This window comes from Mixophyes fleayi, chromosome 2 (genome assembly GCF_038048845.1).
Source record: "Mixophyes fleayi isolate aMixFle1 chromosome 2, aMixFle1.hap1, whole genome shotgun sequence".
NCBI classification, from domain to species: Eukaryota; Metazoa; Chordata; class Amphibia; order Anura; family Limnodynastidae; genus Mixophyes; species Mixophyes fleayi.
The window spans coordinates 146,023,145-146,041,268 of NC_134403.1; the positions used below are offsets into that span (position 1 = coordinate 146,023,145).

Here is an 18,124-nt window from a genome sequence, read left to right on the forward strand (position 1 = left end):
TACCTTTGTACTGAAAACGTAAGCCAGTAAGAACCAATTTCATCGGAAAAGATTAAGCAGTCATATGTTCCTCCAATAGGCTGCAGTAGTGTTTTGCTATACTGGAACAATATCGTTGTGCTCTGCAAAGATGTTATACCTTAGTGTCGCAGACGCATATTAGATGTTTTCATATCATAAGGCACCAAAAAAATACACAATGTTAAATAAAGTGTGGAAAAACTATTTTAATAAATACTACAGTATTTAAGTATATCCCTGGATTTAAAAATCTAAGTAGAACAGAAAGAAGAAGAAAAACATATCAACATTTTGTGGTTTAGAGAACAGGGCTCCACCTTTAAGTGAAACAATTTCTCATCCGATTTGACACTTGATAGAAAACCACAACCAAACTGCTGGTTTCCCTACATGTGGGAAAGTCTCTCACTTAAAACAATATAGTAATACATTAATATACAAAACAAATTATATTATATATTACACAAAACAGCATGTTTGCCTTGTGTTAATATTAAAGAGACAACACCTTCTAAATCTAACTGGCCCATTCACAATAGAGACTGTAAAACATGGAACTTGCCCATCTGTCCCAGTATCTAATTTTATAACTATTGCACCAAAAATACAAAAAGAAAAGAGAATATATTATAATATATATATATATATATATACACACACACATAATAATTGGACAATGCAAACCACTACAGATTACACAAGCATGGCCCAAAAATCTATAGCCTATACCATAAAACTAAGTACATCTGACCGAAAATAGCCGTGTGACACTGTAGATTTTCTACTTTTCATAGATGAGCCTTAAGGTCACCTATCTTAATGTAACCATAACAAAGAGACAGCTAGAAGCTATATGGTACATGGCGTAAAGACAGAACAAAAAGTTCATAAGATCATGTTACCAACAAACACAAATCCGTTTTCTGGTTTTGCAAATAAATGAAATGAACCCTTGACACACACATTAGATCAAATATTCTATGTTTTCTAGGAGAAACTATAGGAAATGTGACATACAAATATTTCTGTAAGTATCCGACAGTCCAAAAAAACCCACTTCCTAAAATTGACCCTAGTAACCTGAAATATATATTCAACCTACACATGTTAACTACTTTCTGCAACTGAAAAAATGTTTAAATTTGTTAATTTTAGAAATGCAGGCTTAAACGATCACTTAAGTTATAAGCAACAAGCTGCTATGAGTTTGTATTCAAGTCACTGAAGGCCTTGCTTTACACACATTTTCCACTGGGATAGAATAATGAAAGCTTTGTTGCACTAAAAAGACGTTGCTGTCCAGGGAGAGGTTTTGCCAGTAGGCAAATCATACAGACATGGTCATGACATTCAGCTTCTCTCTTATATACTGGCAAACGCAAAGCCAGATCCCCCACATTCACTATATAATATATATATATATATATATATATATATATATATATATATATATATATATATATATAATTTCCAGGGACCTTTTGCTGCTAAGCAGGATCATCTCAGCACTTCTAGATGTAACTTTGGATACTACAAGCCACATCATGACGTTTATTATACTGCATTTCTGGAATTTTGAACAATCTTCCAAGTAAATATTAACTGATATAGTACAAAGAACAGAAATAGTGGGAATTTAGTTCTTTATGCAAAATAAGAGGGTATATGTGTATTTGGTCAATGCTTTACAAAACATTCTGAAATTAAGGGCAGTAGACTTATGTAAATACAATGCTTGATAATAAGAGAATCTCTATGTCCCACTCCGTGCTGGTCCAGTCTGCTGTACAGAAACTATACAGATGCACATAGTGTTTGATGACTAGTGCCATCATTGCACAAGCACACTAACAGATAATAGTGGCACCCACTAAAAGTTCCTCCAGCCACCTAAGAGCCCCAGCTTCCATACACTATACAGAAAGGCAGACAGCTGATGAGTACTTGGCAGCACACCATGGGGGCAGCCCCCCCAGTAGGTAGCCTCTGCAGGGCAGGGTTAGAGGTGGGCGCAGTGCAGGCTGGCATGGGCACTGTAAGGTGAGATAAGACATATGCACAGCTGCCCAGGATGATATCTCCCCCGCCCCAGCATATACAATGCACCGATCCCCCAGCATGGGACAATCAGGAAACTTTGCCCTGGTTATGTGCCGGCACCGGGCTGTCACCAGCGTGCACACATCACAGCAGAGGCTCTGGACACCGGCAGGCAGTAACCCGGTACCCGCTCACCTATCTTAATCCTCACGCTCTGAAAGACACGGATCCCCTCCTCCTCCACCGCCATACTGCTCGGTGCTCTCGCACGGTTCGCCGGGCACTGCGGGCTCTTCCCCAGCCACTACACTGCTGTGCGGCCACTGCGGCTCTGAGCCCCGATCTCCTCCTCACACAGCGCAGTACAGAGCGCGAAGCTGCCAGGGGTGTCATCCGTCCTCCAACCCGGGGCGCCGAGCCTGCAAGGGGAGGGCCGAACACACTCCCTTGGGCGACGATTGGCTAACTCTGACACAGCAAATAGAGGGGGCGTGGCCGGTGGGTGTGGCCTCGGCTGTTATTGGCACAGAAGCTCGGCATGGTGAGCGTCTTCCCTGCACACAATGGGGATTGTTTGGAAGCTCGAGAGCTGTGAGCAGAGTCCTGCACAGTGGTCCTCGGATCATGGAGTGACAGTAGTGTCCGCAGCCAGGGTTGTGTCCTATGGTATATGGGACAGGGCAGACTCAGTGAGTAGAGCGGACAGTCCTATCCTGTGATCCTAAGCACGGGACAGTGTATTCTGTCTCTTCAGCGGTGATCATATGAGTGTCCACTGCCAATGTCCTATACAGTGAGTGGAGCATTGGTTAGGTCAGAGTGTGACCAGAGCAGGCTGATCAGCGCAGCAGGAGCTCTATTAGAAAGCTTTCCCTATGTAACCTAAACAGCAGGACCCCTTCTGCCTCTCCCCGGAGCTTGTCACTCATAATGTCACTTATCCAGTGGTTTTAATGACCTTTCGACTACCCTACACTGTGGAAGTTTATGCATCAATAAAATGCAGTCAGGTCTTAACTAGGGCTGTGCGACAGGGGCAACCGACCAGGGCGCAACGCTGAAGGGGGGGCGCAATTTAGGAATATTTTCTGGATGCAGTGCAACTAAATATGCATCGCTGCACATCTTAGTGATGCATATTTATGCACCGCTTGAATGCATCATGCCATAGCTACTCTGGGAGCCCCGGCGAAGTGACTCCTGTCCTGCAATCTAATTTTCCTCTTTATCGATAGCCGCTACCACTGTAACGGATTCTGTGAAGCCTAAGAGGTTTCTTCAGAATCCCATAGGAAATGACAGGTAACGGCATCCTGTGATGGCGTTACTTGTTTGCACAATGCTGAGCTTATCAAAGCTTCATGCATTGCAGAACATCGCAGTCCCCATAGTAATCTATGGGGACTGTGATGCTGAGCGATATTTGCCTAAACGGAGGAGACTTCACAGAAATGCATATCAAACATACTTAAAAGACACGAAAAGAGTAGTTTCTGCATCTTTTGAGTATCATGTAAGTTTGATGCATAGACCCCTGTGCATGGTGGAAAAGCGACTGGCAGCTTCCTACTAGTAAAGCTGGTCGCTGCTTCTACTCCATGTCTGCGATATGCTAGAAGCATGGCACTGGGCTTTTATATCACAGCCCAGCATCATACTCGCAGTCTGAGGAGCTGGAGATGCTGCACCTCGCCAACTGGTTGTTATTTTAAGAAGCAGTGGGAGATGTGTGTACAGTGCCCAAAGGAGGCACCACCTAGGGCACCCACAGAGCTTCCAGCAGCCCTAGCATTATCCCTTATAGAGCACCGGTTTACATAGCACAGCCCTTTTATTAGAAACAACAAAATTAGCCACATTTCTAGTGTAATATACAAAAGAGTCCATTCTGAGGAATAGCATATAAAATAAACATCTAATAATAAATAAATAATAAACATCTGTAACCCCCTGTCACTGTGTGTATTGTGGGGTGCAAAGGGTACACAGTGCACCTCCTTCTCAAGCCCTACCTAGCTGATGGGCATGGGTGTAAATGATCAGGGGGTCCCTGCACATGCAGGTGTTTCTTTGTAGTTAGTGGGACACAGGTGCTGTCACTTTGTGGTGCAGTGCAATAAAAGTCACAATAATTTGGGCGCCAGACCATCTCTATGACAAACTGAACTCTATATTTAAACTCCTCTTCCTCCAGCACGATAATCATAATGGTTGCAGCAATAAAGAAATATATATACAGCTCCTTACTCTCTCCAGCACAGTTCTTAATGAGCAATACGAATATGGTTGCAAATATATCTCATTACTCCTCCTGCACAGTTCTTAATGTTATCCAGATGTTATATAACATAAATCACATGTCTCTTGCAGATCACCCTTTCCGCAGGGGCACTCACATGGATGCTTACAGGCAGGCAGCCTCTCCTCCATGCAGCTCTAACACACTCTGTGTAACTCTCAACTGCAGCTCACCCCTCCTCTGCGGGGATGATGTCTCCTGTGGGCTCTGACACTTCACTCTGTGTACTCTCAGCCTCAGGCTCTGACAATACAGCTACCATGCCTCTTGTAGCAACCCTCACTCCAGGGTCTCTTCCATGCAAAGTGTCCTCCTCTCTATTGGGTTCTCTATAGTGACATGGAGTTCTCCCCCTCATCCAGGGCACACATTCCTTGCCCTGGTGCAGTCACTGCGCTCAGACTTCCAGGCAATGCTGGGGGATCCTGGAGCTTCCACCCCACTCTCCCAGGTCCCCAGCTACATCTCTCCTCTCCTGTGTCTTCTCTCTGTCTCTGACTCTATCCCCCCTTAAATCACAGCCCCTCCTTCCTCTCACTCGGTCTCACAGACTGGGCTGGGTTATCACCATGGTAACCAGTTTATGTAACTTTTTATAAACTTCTAGCTTACCCTCTAGGTGACCCCTCCTGTATTCACTAAGGTAAAGGTTTAACTAAAACACCACTATGGGGGTGTTACACATCTATAATACAATGTCATTTATTACAAATATATACGAGTTTTGTCTATTATATAACGAGACTGATTAACTCACCTTTATTTATTGGTATTACAAATTTAATGTTTGTCCCCTTCAATATACTCACCATTTGCACTAATACCTTGCTGTAGTCTTGTTTTCCACTAGTCGATGGCATGGAGCAAATCAATTTCTGTTACTTGTACATATCTGCTGTTTTTCTATTTACAGCATCAACTGACTCAAAATGTGTCACTTTAAGCACTGATTTAACTTTTGGGAAACGATAAAAAACGCAAGGTGCTAAATCGGGCGAATATGGAGGATGTTCAAGTGTAGTAATGTGTTTGTCGGTCAAAAACTGCTTCACAGAAAGTGCTGTGTGAACAGGCGCATTGTCCTGGTGAAGAAAGAAACCATTTTTCCACAGTTGCGGCCGTTTCTTTCTGACTCTTTCAGCTTTTTCAAAACTTCCTTATAATAATGCTGATTAACTGTTGTGCCTTCTGGAACCCATTCTTCCAAAATTACACCCCTGATATAACCCCCCTCCCCCCCCAATAAGCATTGTTTTGAATTTTGACTTGCTTTGACAAGCTTTTTTCATTCTTGGTGATGACAGTGTTTTCCTGTGCATTGACTGTCTTTTGGTTTCAGGATGATACTAGAAGATCCAGGTCTCATCACCAGTGATTTTATGATACAGGTTTGGATCTGTGTCACGTTGCTGCAGAAAGTCAATACAACATTCCTTGTGACGTTCTTTTTGCTCTGGTGTGAGAACCCTTGGGACCATCTTTGCACAAGCTTTCGTCATGTTAAGATCCTTATGCAAAATTTTCCATATGGTGTCTTTGTCAATGTTCACGGATTCTGCTATCATTCGAACACTGAGTCGGCGGTCTTTTTTCGAATAATCGGACTGATTGTTTCTACATTTTCTTCGGTTCTTGAAGTGCAAGGTCGTCCAGGGCGTTCATCATCTTCGACATTCTCACGTCCCTCGCTAAATCTTTTGTGCCACTCAAGCACACGCGCACGAGACATGCAGTCATTCCCATAGGCCGTAGTAAGCATTTGAAAACATTTTGTTGGTGTTTCGTGTAAGTTCACTAAAAATTTCAAATTGACACGTTGTTCAACTTTTAAACTTAGCATTTTTTTGGCACTCTACAGAGAACGCAACCAAACTAAATGGCGACTCACAATCAACTGAACGTCATAGTGATGCAGGTTCAGACCGGTTCAAGGTTAAAACGTTTGCAGTTATAACCAGTTCTGACTGCTGCTTTGTTTACTAGGTGGAATCACAGTCTCGTTATTTAATTGACATACCACGTACATCACACTGCTCTCCCTTCATCGTACTATGCCCCCTTCATTGCAGTACGCCCCTCTTCATCACCCCGCGCTCCCTGTATAACACTAGGACCCTTCACCACACACGTGACTTTCTTTTCTTCTGTTTTCTTTTCTTATGTCTTCTACTGTTCTGTCTTCTCTTCTGGTGCGACTCCTCACTGACAGTAGCGGGACATGATGACATCACGTCCGACAGTGAGAAGGAGGGAGGAGGGATGCTTCATCTTTGTGGGATCAATTAAAGAGAAGGTGCATGTAGAACCATATGTAGATGTTCTCTACCATAAAAGCAGCAAATCATGTTTAACCAGAAAAAACAAGTGAGCCTTAGCATATTATGCTTATTTTATGATGGAGAACAGACGCAAATTATCTACATGCCACTGCCTCTTTAATTGTTCTAAGTATAATGTTATACATATACACCGATCAACCACAAAATTAAAGCCACTGACAATATATCCCATTGGGGTGGGATATACTAGGCAGCAAGTGAATAGTCAGTTATTCAAATTGATGGATTGGAGACAGAATAAATGCGTGGTCATACACAGCAATAACGCCAATGTGCGTTTCGCTGTGTTAGCTTTACACAAGCTAAAGCTAACCATTATTTAAAATAATATGCTTTAGACTAGATTAATACCTTATTGTTTGTTATAGATTTTTATACTGCCCAAACCCAGAGTTAGACCTCTGTTAGGTAGTCAGCGATTCACTCTCTGTCATTTGTAATTTATGCAGCCAACCTGACTTTGTATCCTGTGTGTTAACTTATTATAATTTGAGGAGAAACAAACGCCAACCTAGAATAATTTATAACAATATATCTTAGGAGGCTACGGGTATATTTAATCCTCATAGTCAGTCTATATATTTAATATAGGAATTTGTCACCTAGTTATTGCTGCAATTTATAACAAGATATGGTGACATCCTATAGTGGACAATTTGACTATTTGAGGATATGATACCTGGCATCTTAATGCTATAGCTTTATTAAATTATCAATAAGGTATTCTAGCATAGGAAATGGGAATATTGTTGAAAATCTATCATTTATTTTCCCAATTCCATTACTTTATATAAAGCATTCTATAGAGTATTAGTCATACACAAAAAAATTTAAATCACTTTATTTTCACTTTTTCACTTTATATTTCGCTGCAATTTTAAACCATTTTAATCATCAATAAAAGTTAGGTTAATAGTACTAGTGATTTGGTTTACAAGGTAATGAATGACACAGATATTGGACTACATCAGTGCACCTAATAAATCAGCTCTTTGTTCTTTTTCTTTACGCAATGTTAATTATAGCTGGTTGGTAGCACCTCAGTATATATTATCCTAGTTATTGAATAGAGATTCCTATAATAGGAATTAAAAAGAAAGGATAAAAATATCATTTCAATGAGTAAAGCAGTCCTAATAAGAAATTAGTGGGCCAATAACACTTAAATCCCTCAATAGCTAATGTCTTGCTGCCAGATACCACCGGACACCTTCAGAGGTCTTGTGGTGTTCATGCCTCAAAGTGTCAATGCTGTTTTGGAGACACAAGGGGGACCTACACAATATTAGGCAGGTGGTTTTAATGTTGTGGCTGATCAGTGTATTTCCTGTTATTACAGTCCTCTCTTGGAAGTAGTTGCATTCATTTCAGCACCATGCATTTAGATTACCTTGATGACTACACCATACGTGCCGGTTTACTACTGAGTCTATCCAAATTCACATGAGATTTGGATTTGACTCTGCAGGAGGAACTGCTGACTTTCATTTATATGAACTATACCCTAGCTCTGAACTTCTGTATATTGATTTAATTTTCCAGACAACACTAGTGATCTGGTTTCTCCTGTTATTTGCTACTATTTGTGTTTTTTTTTTTCTTTCTCTCACAATAATAATCATTACTGTGCTCACATGGTTAAAAAAAAAGAGTACAAGAGCTTAACTATGACTCTCCCTGGACCCATCTTACCACTAAATAGCATCATATTTTCAGACAATGATATCTAAAACACATATCATGTAACCGTGAATCATGGTTGTATGAAATTCAGAGAGAGAGAGTGACAAGTCAATACCTTTAGGAAACTTTGAATGCAGTGTGATAATGGGCTAACAGACCCAAATGCATAAATGTTTAAGGAACAGCAACACAGGAATTAGAGGTTTTCACACACAACAGTATTAAGTGTAGCAGGAATGAGACACCACTCAAATAGCTTCCAGCCAGTGGCAGTCCTATCGTCGGAACCTGACTGTTGGTGTTAGGGGCCAAAAGGATCCTGATGCTGGGTGTACAGAGCAACAGACAAGCAGTGAAGTGACCGATTAAAATAATAGTGCTGTACGTCAGAACACACAACTAGATGGAGTATGTAGTACATGGGGCATATAATGAAACCATTGAGGTCCACTCCAGTCAGCAAAAAACGAGTTCCAGTGGGATAAGGGGCAGCCCCACTGTTCACTTGTAACAGATTCCCTGGTCTGATGTATAACAATTTTGTTTTACACTGATCGGAGGACCATGATATTAGGAAAACCATATAAGTCCATGGGTCCATCTTCCTGGGAGTCAGCAAATAGGATATGTGTTGTATGCACTGCACCTTGGATTAATTGAGCAATATTTGAACACCGCAGGATATGCAGTGCAACCCTTAATATTAATATGGTCTTTTCAACAAGGTTATTCTCCATGCCCCAAAGCTGTTCAAGTTCTGGAATGATCCATCAACCTGAAAGGAGATGGGTGTCATTAACTGTCAAACTAGGAAAAATTTGGAATGTACCAATTACGCTCTTAAAAGTGTATCTGCATAGACGCTATGTGCAACAATTATTATGGTTCATCAAAAAAATATATTGGCTGATGGTGTGGGGGTCGTGGAACCATCCCATATTAATCCTTGCTTGGTTGGCCCCATGCTTCTATTTGGGGTGTAGAATCAAGCTTTTGTGGACTTGTGACCATTATATTTTTATTGATATATTTTTAAAGTCCTGTCAAATGTATAATTATTATTTTTATTGCTCTCTCCTCCACTACAGTAATGGGCAGATCTTTTTTCACACACACACAGAGATACATCTAATTATGCATATCAGTGGTGTCCAGAAGATGAGGAACCTCCTCCAAAATCCCCAACCAGAAGCACCCAGTGGCTGCAATTCTATGAAAAACAATTGCTGAATCTTGTCAAGCAAAACATTTTAAATGTGTAATCTCTAATCAGTGGAGAACCTTGGGGTATCCAGCATGGACAACCATAAACATGGAGTTTTATGATTTGAGTTTCTACATTATATTGCACAATAATCAGCCCTAAGGCTGTAATAATAGCTGCACCTGATGTTTTGCGCGCGCGCCCGCCTGCACCTAATGCCAGGACGCAGCGCTGTCTACTACATATTCCCGACCATTGCCTAGTCACCCGGAAGTAACGTCCCGGTTGTCATAGAGACGGCCGGGACGCAGGTGAGAGGGTAGCGGCGGCTGGGCACCGCCGCGGCTCGTAACAGCGGTACAAAAGGGAATCCAAAAGAGTAGTCAAGATGGTCCAGGTCGAAAGAGCACTGGAAGGCAGGGTAGTCAAAGGCAATGCAAAAGGTACAGGAACACTGGAGCAGGCAATGAGACCTGATACTCTGGCACTGGAGGCCTGACTGGTGTTGCCTTATAAGGTCTGGGCAGCCAAAGGGCAGAGAGGGGGCGGCGGCGCTGTCATCAGCCACCACCGGTGGTTCCAAATAGCGTCCCATTGCCTAGCAATGGGACGCGCATGCGCAGAAGACCAGGCTGGGCGGCCGGAAGTTCCGTGACTGGTTGCCTGGCAACCAGATGCGCGGGGAGACGATACAGGCGACCGTCCCGAAGAGACAGCGGGACGGCGCCTGACAGTATACCCTTCTCTCCTTCCTCCCTGTTGAAGGAATCTCTTAAGTAGTAGGGGGGCATGTAGATCCTGTTTGTCCACCCAGGACCACTGTTCTGGACCAAATCCTTTCCAATGGACGAGGAGTTGCTGCTGGCCATGAAAATACGAGAGTCCAGGACCCGACTGATCTCAAATTCAAATTCAGAAGACTGGACCGGAGAAGGTCGGGAGGGAGGTTGAAAGAACTCGTTGAGCACTAGGGGCCGTAATAAGGATACGTGGAAGGTATTGTAGCATCTGAGCGAAGGAGGTAGTTTTAATTTGTAGAAAACAGGGTTGATGACTTGCAGAATGGTATAGGGACTGATGAATCCTGGGGCCATCTTCATGATTTTAAGTCTCTGGTGGACAGCCATACTTGGTCCCCTACCGTCAGGAGAGGTGTGGGTCTCCGTCGACGATCTGCAAAGGTTTTATGATGCTGGGTGGATTTTTGTAGGGCTGCCTTTGTTCTAGACCAAATGAGAGAAAATTCCCAAAATATAGTATCAACGGCTGGAACCGAGGAGGTAGAAGAAGGAAAGGGATCCGGAAAGGTGGGGCGTGCTCCAAATACAATAAAGAATAGGGAGAACCCTGTGGATTCATGGATGTGCTGATTGTGAGAGAAGTCCGCCCAGGGAAGGAGTTGAGACCATTTTTTCTGGTTGTCAGAAGTAAAACACCATAGGAAGGTCTCTAGGTCCTGATTGACACGTTCGGTCTGGCCGTTGGTCTGGGGGTGATACCCCGAGGAGAATTTTAGATCCGTATCGAGGTTCTTACAGAAGGTTTTCCAAAATCGGGAAGTAAACTGAACCCCTCGGTCGGAGATGATCTCCTTGGAACAGCCATGTATCTTAAAAATCTCCTTGATGAAGATGTTGGCTACCAACTGGCAGTAGGCAACCCAGTGAGGGGGACAAAGTGGGCCATCTTGGAAAACCGGTCGACGACAAACCAGATAGTGTTGAACCCGGCACTGGAGGGAAGATCGGTGATAAAGTTCATGGCAACACTCTCCCAGGGGGCGATGGGGATAGGTAGTAGACGGAGCAGGCCCGCGGGAGCTCTCTTGGAAGTCTTGTGTTGGGCACAGATAGTGCAAGCCGCAATAAACTTATATATGTCAGTATGGACAGTATGCCACCAGAACCGACGACAAAGTAATGCTGTGGTTTTGTTCACCCTGGCATGTCCGGCAATGTGGGAGGAATGAGCCCAATATAAGGTTTTGAGCCGTAAGTGGGGTTTCACGAAGGATCGTCCGGGTGGAGGAATGCAGGTCTCGGTTCTAGTGAGAGTTACAATATTAGAGGGGTCGATGATACATTAAGGCACCAACGGGGTTAGGCGATATGAGTCATCAAAGGAGCGAGATAAGGCATCCGCTCGCCCGATCTACTTGCACACAGTCAGACTCATCTACTCTCTTGCTTCAACAGGGTACATACAAACCCTGCCTGGAGCTTGCTGTAGGAGGTCCCAGGGCTGTTAACTCTCATTCCCTACACTCAGTATGTTGAAATGTGTGAAGAGCTTCTATCTGTAGTAGTTTATATTGAAACTTAATCCTGTGAGCCATAGAATATCATGGGGCTACAGAAGCCAGTAGGAGTTTCTGTCTCTCAAAACAGTGAATGGGACCCTTGTAATTATCATAGCATGGGGCTTAATTCCAGAAATAATAACATGATGGTGTTCTTCTCAATATTAGGGGTTTGTCCAAAGTCCCAAAACTTTATAATTCATAGTTATTATTTTTGTCCATGTTCGGAACCATACCACTTCCTTCACACTCTCTACTACAATGCAAGGCGGACACTTTCCTTCCTGGTTTTGATTCATGTGTTGCAGATGAATCATATAAAGTACGAATGGGAAAACTTAGATTAAAAAACAAACCTACATTTAAGTGCAACACCTTTTTAATTCTTAGTTGATTAAAAAAACAGTATTGCATTTGTAGTTTTTACTCCAAACCGTTTTCTAGTGGGGGAATTGCCTTTCCTGCCTCCTCCTGTCATATCCATATAAAAACACAATTTGCACTAAATGCACACAAATTGTATGTGAACTATTAAATGTTAACATTAATGGTGGAAGTGTGGGTGTATATATGGTGGTATGCCATACCATTACTTCTCCTACTGCCTTCCTTGAAAAACTATCAAATTGCATTCACTTATATTCCCATTACATTTTCCATGCTGGCACTTATACATTTCCATACCACTACTTCTAAAATTTCCACTTCGACCACTGGTTTACATCTATAAAACCTGCATGTCTGTATATGAAACAAACTCTTTGATGGGCAAATTATGCAGCCAGTAGCCTCTTTCCTTTCCAACTGACCCAGATCTCAAGAGATGCAGCACTTTTTCGTGGTCACAAAAGACAGCTGCTTTCATGTGGGTACTCAACAATTTGCCAATATTTAACATCATATTTGCCTACTCCCGAAAAATACTTAACTTGGTCAACTGTAGAATCAATAAATACTCAGATACTGCCCTTTGTGCATCATTATGAAAAAACATTATGGCTTTGGCCACTTACAAAATTATTATTATTATTATTATTATTATTATTATTAATAATGTAGATTAGTAGGGAGCTCTGCAGCACAGTACAGTAGGGAAAACAGGACATACATAAAAAACAGGGACATACAAAGTAGACAAAATCAATGCACAAATGACGACAAATGATGGGGAGTTCCCTGCTTATAAGAGAGCTTATATGCTAAGCTGGTGTGCTTTGTATGCCTTGTCCAAGATTGTACAGTGACACATTTAGAACTCATTGCAACACTATACCCCCCAAGCCCGAGGCTTTCTTATAAGATCCAAGCATTTCCTAGCAATGGCTAAACTCTTGCTTGTTGGGGAGTAGTAGCTGTACTCTTCAATTGACAGGTAAGAAGAAGGGTAAAGTACGTCATATGTCGCCTACCCACTAGGCAATGTACTTGTTATTTCTCATGTTAACTATGACATTGTCAACATGTATATGTGCACTGTCAAATATCTTAAATTATGGTATGAGAACTTTTGTATTCTACCCAGTACCAGATTAATGGCCAGTTTGGAAAAAAAGTTATAATGGTCTTACATCATCATCATCATCTTAATTTTTTTATATGGTGCCACCAAATCCACAGTGTTGCTTAATCAACAAAAATAAACTGGGGGGAAAAACACAGATAAAGGACAAGAGAAATAATAAAATCAGTAAAAAAACAACAACACAAGAGACTGTAGAGAATGCAACTACATAAAAAGACACTACTAGAACAAAGGAAACATCACAAAGAGGTGTTGAAGTCAGCAAATTGGATAAAGTCATTTCAATTAATATCGAGCAAACTTGGTTGTCTTTGTCCAAAAATATGTGTTGAGCATGCTACAGTGTGGAAGGGCGTATCCAGCCGCAACACGTGGCAATAAACAGTTTCTACACTTTTACACACATTCGCACAAACATATACAGTTGTAAATAGTACACATTAATTGTAGTTGCAGCACATAGTCATTTATGTTGAAATATAGTAGTATTCATGTTTAATATTATAAGTTATATGCATATTAGTAAAACCTATGGTTCAGGTTAAAGGAAATGTGTCATGTCTGCTATCATTTTAATCCCCTATTCATCAGCAGCTGTCTGGTTCATTCGGCGAAGAGATCACACATTACATACTCTAGTTATTGATGTTAAGGAGTAAACCTTTAATATGATGCTGACTATAAAATGCTAATGGACTAGTTGAAACTGGAGTCTTGACGGGAAGAACGGAGCACATCCCCTGGAGAGATGACCCCCACCTTTGGATTCTTTAGTTTGAACTAGCCTATGATCTGCAACCCCCTGGACCTTCCTGAAGCCTGGACCAATAGAAGCAAGCCACACCATCTGCATTGTTTTACTGTATTTCTGTTTGCATATAAGCAGGAGCTTTTCATCTAGTGTTCAGTCATCTTGAAAACAGACTTCAGACCTGAATGACTGTTCACTGGATCCAGAGCGCCTGCGATAACTAACGGCTGTACTTATTATTATTTCGCTTGAATTATTCTGCTACTTTTTGAGAATAAATATTTGTGCGTTGGAAACACAAATCAAGATTCGACAATCGTTATTGGATAGCGAAAAAAAACGTGCATAACAGAGGATTAGGAGATAGGATAGTAGTAGAGAGGGCCAAACTTGAAAGCTAACAATAAGAGGATTAGTGCAGTAAACAGAGACAATGCAAGCGGAGTGAAAGGGGCAGGTGGAGTGTGAGGAGGCAATTGTTTTAGAATGGGTCCGGGTAAGCAAGTGTGAAAAAGTGAGTTTTGAGGGACCGTTTGAACGATTTGAGGTTGGGTCTGATTGGATGGAGTTCCAAATTAGTGTGGGCAAAGTTGAGAAAGGCGGAAGTGTGAGGTGTTAATTACATGTGAACATTTAATTATTATAGCTGTTCTATTTTTCCTCTGATCCCTCGAACATTAACTTTCCTACACAATAAATATTCCTTAATCCCATTCTGAACAATGTCATTAATTTCTTTAATCCCATAGGAAAAGTGAAAGCTATACTTTCTGCCAAATGGGCTTTGGTGCTTTTCCACAAAAATTAAAAAAAAATCATGATCTGTTGGGCCTACAGTGAGACATCAATTATCTCTATTTCCAATTATATGTATGTTGCTTTCACAATACAGCCGAACAGACCACAGATATAAACACTGTTACAAAACCTTATACTGAACACATGCAGTCAGTCAATATTTTGTTGGCTGTGACATATGTTTTAGATTCAGAGTTTTATGGACGCAATAAATTCATAGTTCCACAAAATATGTATCAGATAAACCAAGTATATAATCAGGAAGGTACAATGAAATTTTGTTATAGTCTAACATTGGTGTTTGTTCTCTCTCTGTTTCACACTACTGACGTGATGATATGTAGAGTTATGTTGAAATGGTTTTTGATTTTAGCTCTTAAATTAAGATAAACTGATAAAAAATGTTAACACGTACACAGAACACTCTGCAGATGGTCAGGCATTGTCAGCTTGGCATATCTCCAGGAAGCATTTTGAGTGGATGGCAAAAACCTAATCTCATGAGTATGTTAACTTAAATCTTGTTATAGAAATCATTCAGAGGAGACTCCCCTCTGGTTTCTTAGTATGTTTGTCCCTTAGTCCACATCTGCAGAACACACTGATACCATGTTTTTTCTAAATCTGCTTGTTTTTAAACTGCTATTAATTGTACTTATTTTGTTACTTATGTTGACAAAGAAACACCTTTTTTTCTTATAGATACTGATCTTAAAATATTTATATACTGCACAATATTGAGTGTGTGTGTGGGGGGGGGGGGGGGGGGGGGGGGGAGGGTTACAAGTGCCAGGAATTCCGCCAAGCAAAGAAACTGTCCAAAACTTTGCTACAGATTTGGGATGAAATACTGAGACGGTAGTTACAAGGCTATTCTGGATGCATTATGGATGAGTGAGGGTTTCACAACAACACTGTATGATCTGATCAACTTTTATTGTTCATTTTATAGAACATGTCTTAAGCGAAGGAGCAAGTCAGATGATCAATACAATTTGCTGACTTCCACCATAGAACCCAAGGAAATGGTCATTCTCATCTTTGTGAGGAGGAGCTCAGTCAGTCAGTGTCTGTTTCTTTTGGCTTAACAAACATCTCCACTTCTACCTTCCTAGAGAAAGGTAGAAGTGGAGATGCTTCCCTTCCACCCCAGATTAGAACCTGGGGTGGAAGGGAATTTCATAGAATGTAGCTTCATTCAAAAATGTGGACTCCCTGCTATTTCCTTGGACAAACAATTGGGTCTTAGTGACATTGACAGAGCAGAATATTCTCCTTTCTCTTCCAAGGCCTTTAAATCCATTGTCTATTGGCCTCCCCTGGCTTCAGAAACACGCTCTAATCCTGGATATATTGTGCGTGATGGGGCCAGTGTACATATTGTGTATGTGTGTGTGTGTGTGAGGGGGCCAGTGTACATATTGTGTGTGTGATGGGGCCAGTGTACATATTGTGTGTGTGATGGGGCCAGTGTACATATTGTGTGTGTGAGGGGGTCAGTGTACATATTGTGTGTATGTGATGGGGCCAGTGTACATATTGTGTATGTGATGGGGCCAGTGTACATATTGTGTGTATGTGATGGGGCCAGTGTACATATTGTGTGTGTGTGTGTGTGTGTGTGATGAGGCCAGTATGTATATTGTGTGTGAGGAGGCCAGTGTGTATATTGTGTGTGAGGAGGCCAGTGTGTATATTGTGTGTGTGAAAGGGGGCCAGTGTGTATATTGTGTGTGTGAGAGGGGATCAATGTGTATATTGTGTGTATGTGTGTGAGAGAGAGGGGGCCAGTGTGTATATTGTATGTGTGTGTGAGAGAGAGGGGGCCAGTATATTAATACTATGTGTGTGTGGGGGAGAAGGAGGAGTATATTAATATAATGTGTGAGGGAAGTGGTGGTCTTAATTTAATGGTGGAGTGCAGTTTGGGGGCTAATTATGTGTGCTATTTTATTTGTAGGTGGTGGGGCAATTTAATAGTGGGGCCTATGAAGTTAAGATGGGGTGATTGGACCTTTAATTTAATGTTGGTGTGGTTTGAGAGCTTTTAATTGAATGTGGGGCTGTTTGGGAAAAATTAGGTCTATTTATTATATGTGATTATGAATTATTTAATGCCTGGGATGGTTGTGGGAAATGGTTATATTTTTTTATTGATAAATATATATTGTACTGAAAACCACCCTTTAAGGATGGACCGCTACTTATGGGCCAGTGCTGTGTGCTTGCCCCCGCGGGCTAAAGTCTGCCAGTCAGCCACTGGACTTTGTATGGTATTAGAAAATAACTTGTGTTTATTACATACATAGCAGTAAAATGCTAAACATATTTTTTCCTTTTCTTGTAGATAGCATCGTCATATTGGACGAAAGTTCAGATGGAGCAAAGAAAGTTGGTAGTCTTTTGAAGGGTGTGGTCAAGAACATGGAAAAGCTCAACGAATATTTTCAAGAATTAAGGGCATCAGTGATGTAAAAAAGAAATTCAATAGGCTAGAAAAAAAACTTTATAGAGATGTTTGAGGTGTTTCAGAATATTCTGCTACAAAGCACTAGTCACGTTAACCGTTAAACAGTCCAATCTTATAGTGGTAGTATCATTTTATTTAACCTTTATACTTTTACACAGTAAAACTTTTGTACACTTTTCAACAATAAATCTGTTGGATTCACAATGTGTAGTTTATTCTGTGTAAATTACAAATATTTGCATTAATAAGTAAATAAAGGTTCAATTATAAAACATGTAGAATATACATGTAAAGGGTAACAGAACACAGGTGCAAGATGCATTACCATTTACACAGGTGTACTAATGTGCAACCAGTCATATAGAATACACATCTATAGAAAACAGAAAAAGGCGGTTATTCTTGTACAGTACATAGATACAGTTATATAATTATGCAGGCAGACAAATGTAATACACATATTTTGCATTCTAAACGAATGTGTATTGAGTGTACAGTAAAGGGCAATACAAATGTACACATGTAAACAAAACGTTTTTTATAACACTAAACTGACAAAGGTTTATAATTAAACTGCTACTGCTTTACCACTAGAAGCACTCAATTCCCAAATCAGTGACGTGGGGACACCGCTCCATGTGGGACAGGTACAGGCATCACAAATTTACATACACACGCCCAAAAAGGAGTCACAGCTT

The 18,124-nt window shown here is 41.2% G+C and overlaps 1 protein-coding gene across 2 annotated transcripts in view; it reads right to left on the bottom strand.

Moving 5' to 3' along the window:
- Positions 1 to 2,454, bottom strand: part of RASA3 (RAS p21 protein activator 3) — a 153,098-nt gene extending 150,644 nt beyond the window's left edge. The window contains exon 1 of one of the 2 annotated variants that reach the window (XM_075200169.1): positions 2,257 to 2,454. In XM_075200169.1, the coding sequence (XP_075056270.1) occupies positions 2,257 to 2,311 (55 nt within the window). In that variant the 5' untranslated portion in view covers positions 2,312 to 2,454. The remainder of the gene's footprint in view (positions 1 to 2,256) is intronic. The other variant, XM_075200168.1, reaches the window with a different exon arrangement.
- Positions 2,455 to 18,124: the final 15,670 nt, after the last annotated feature.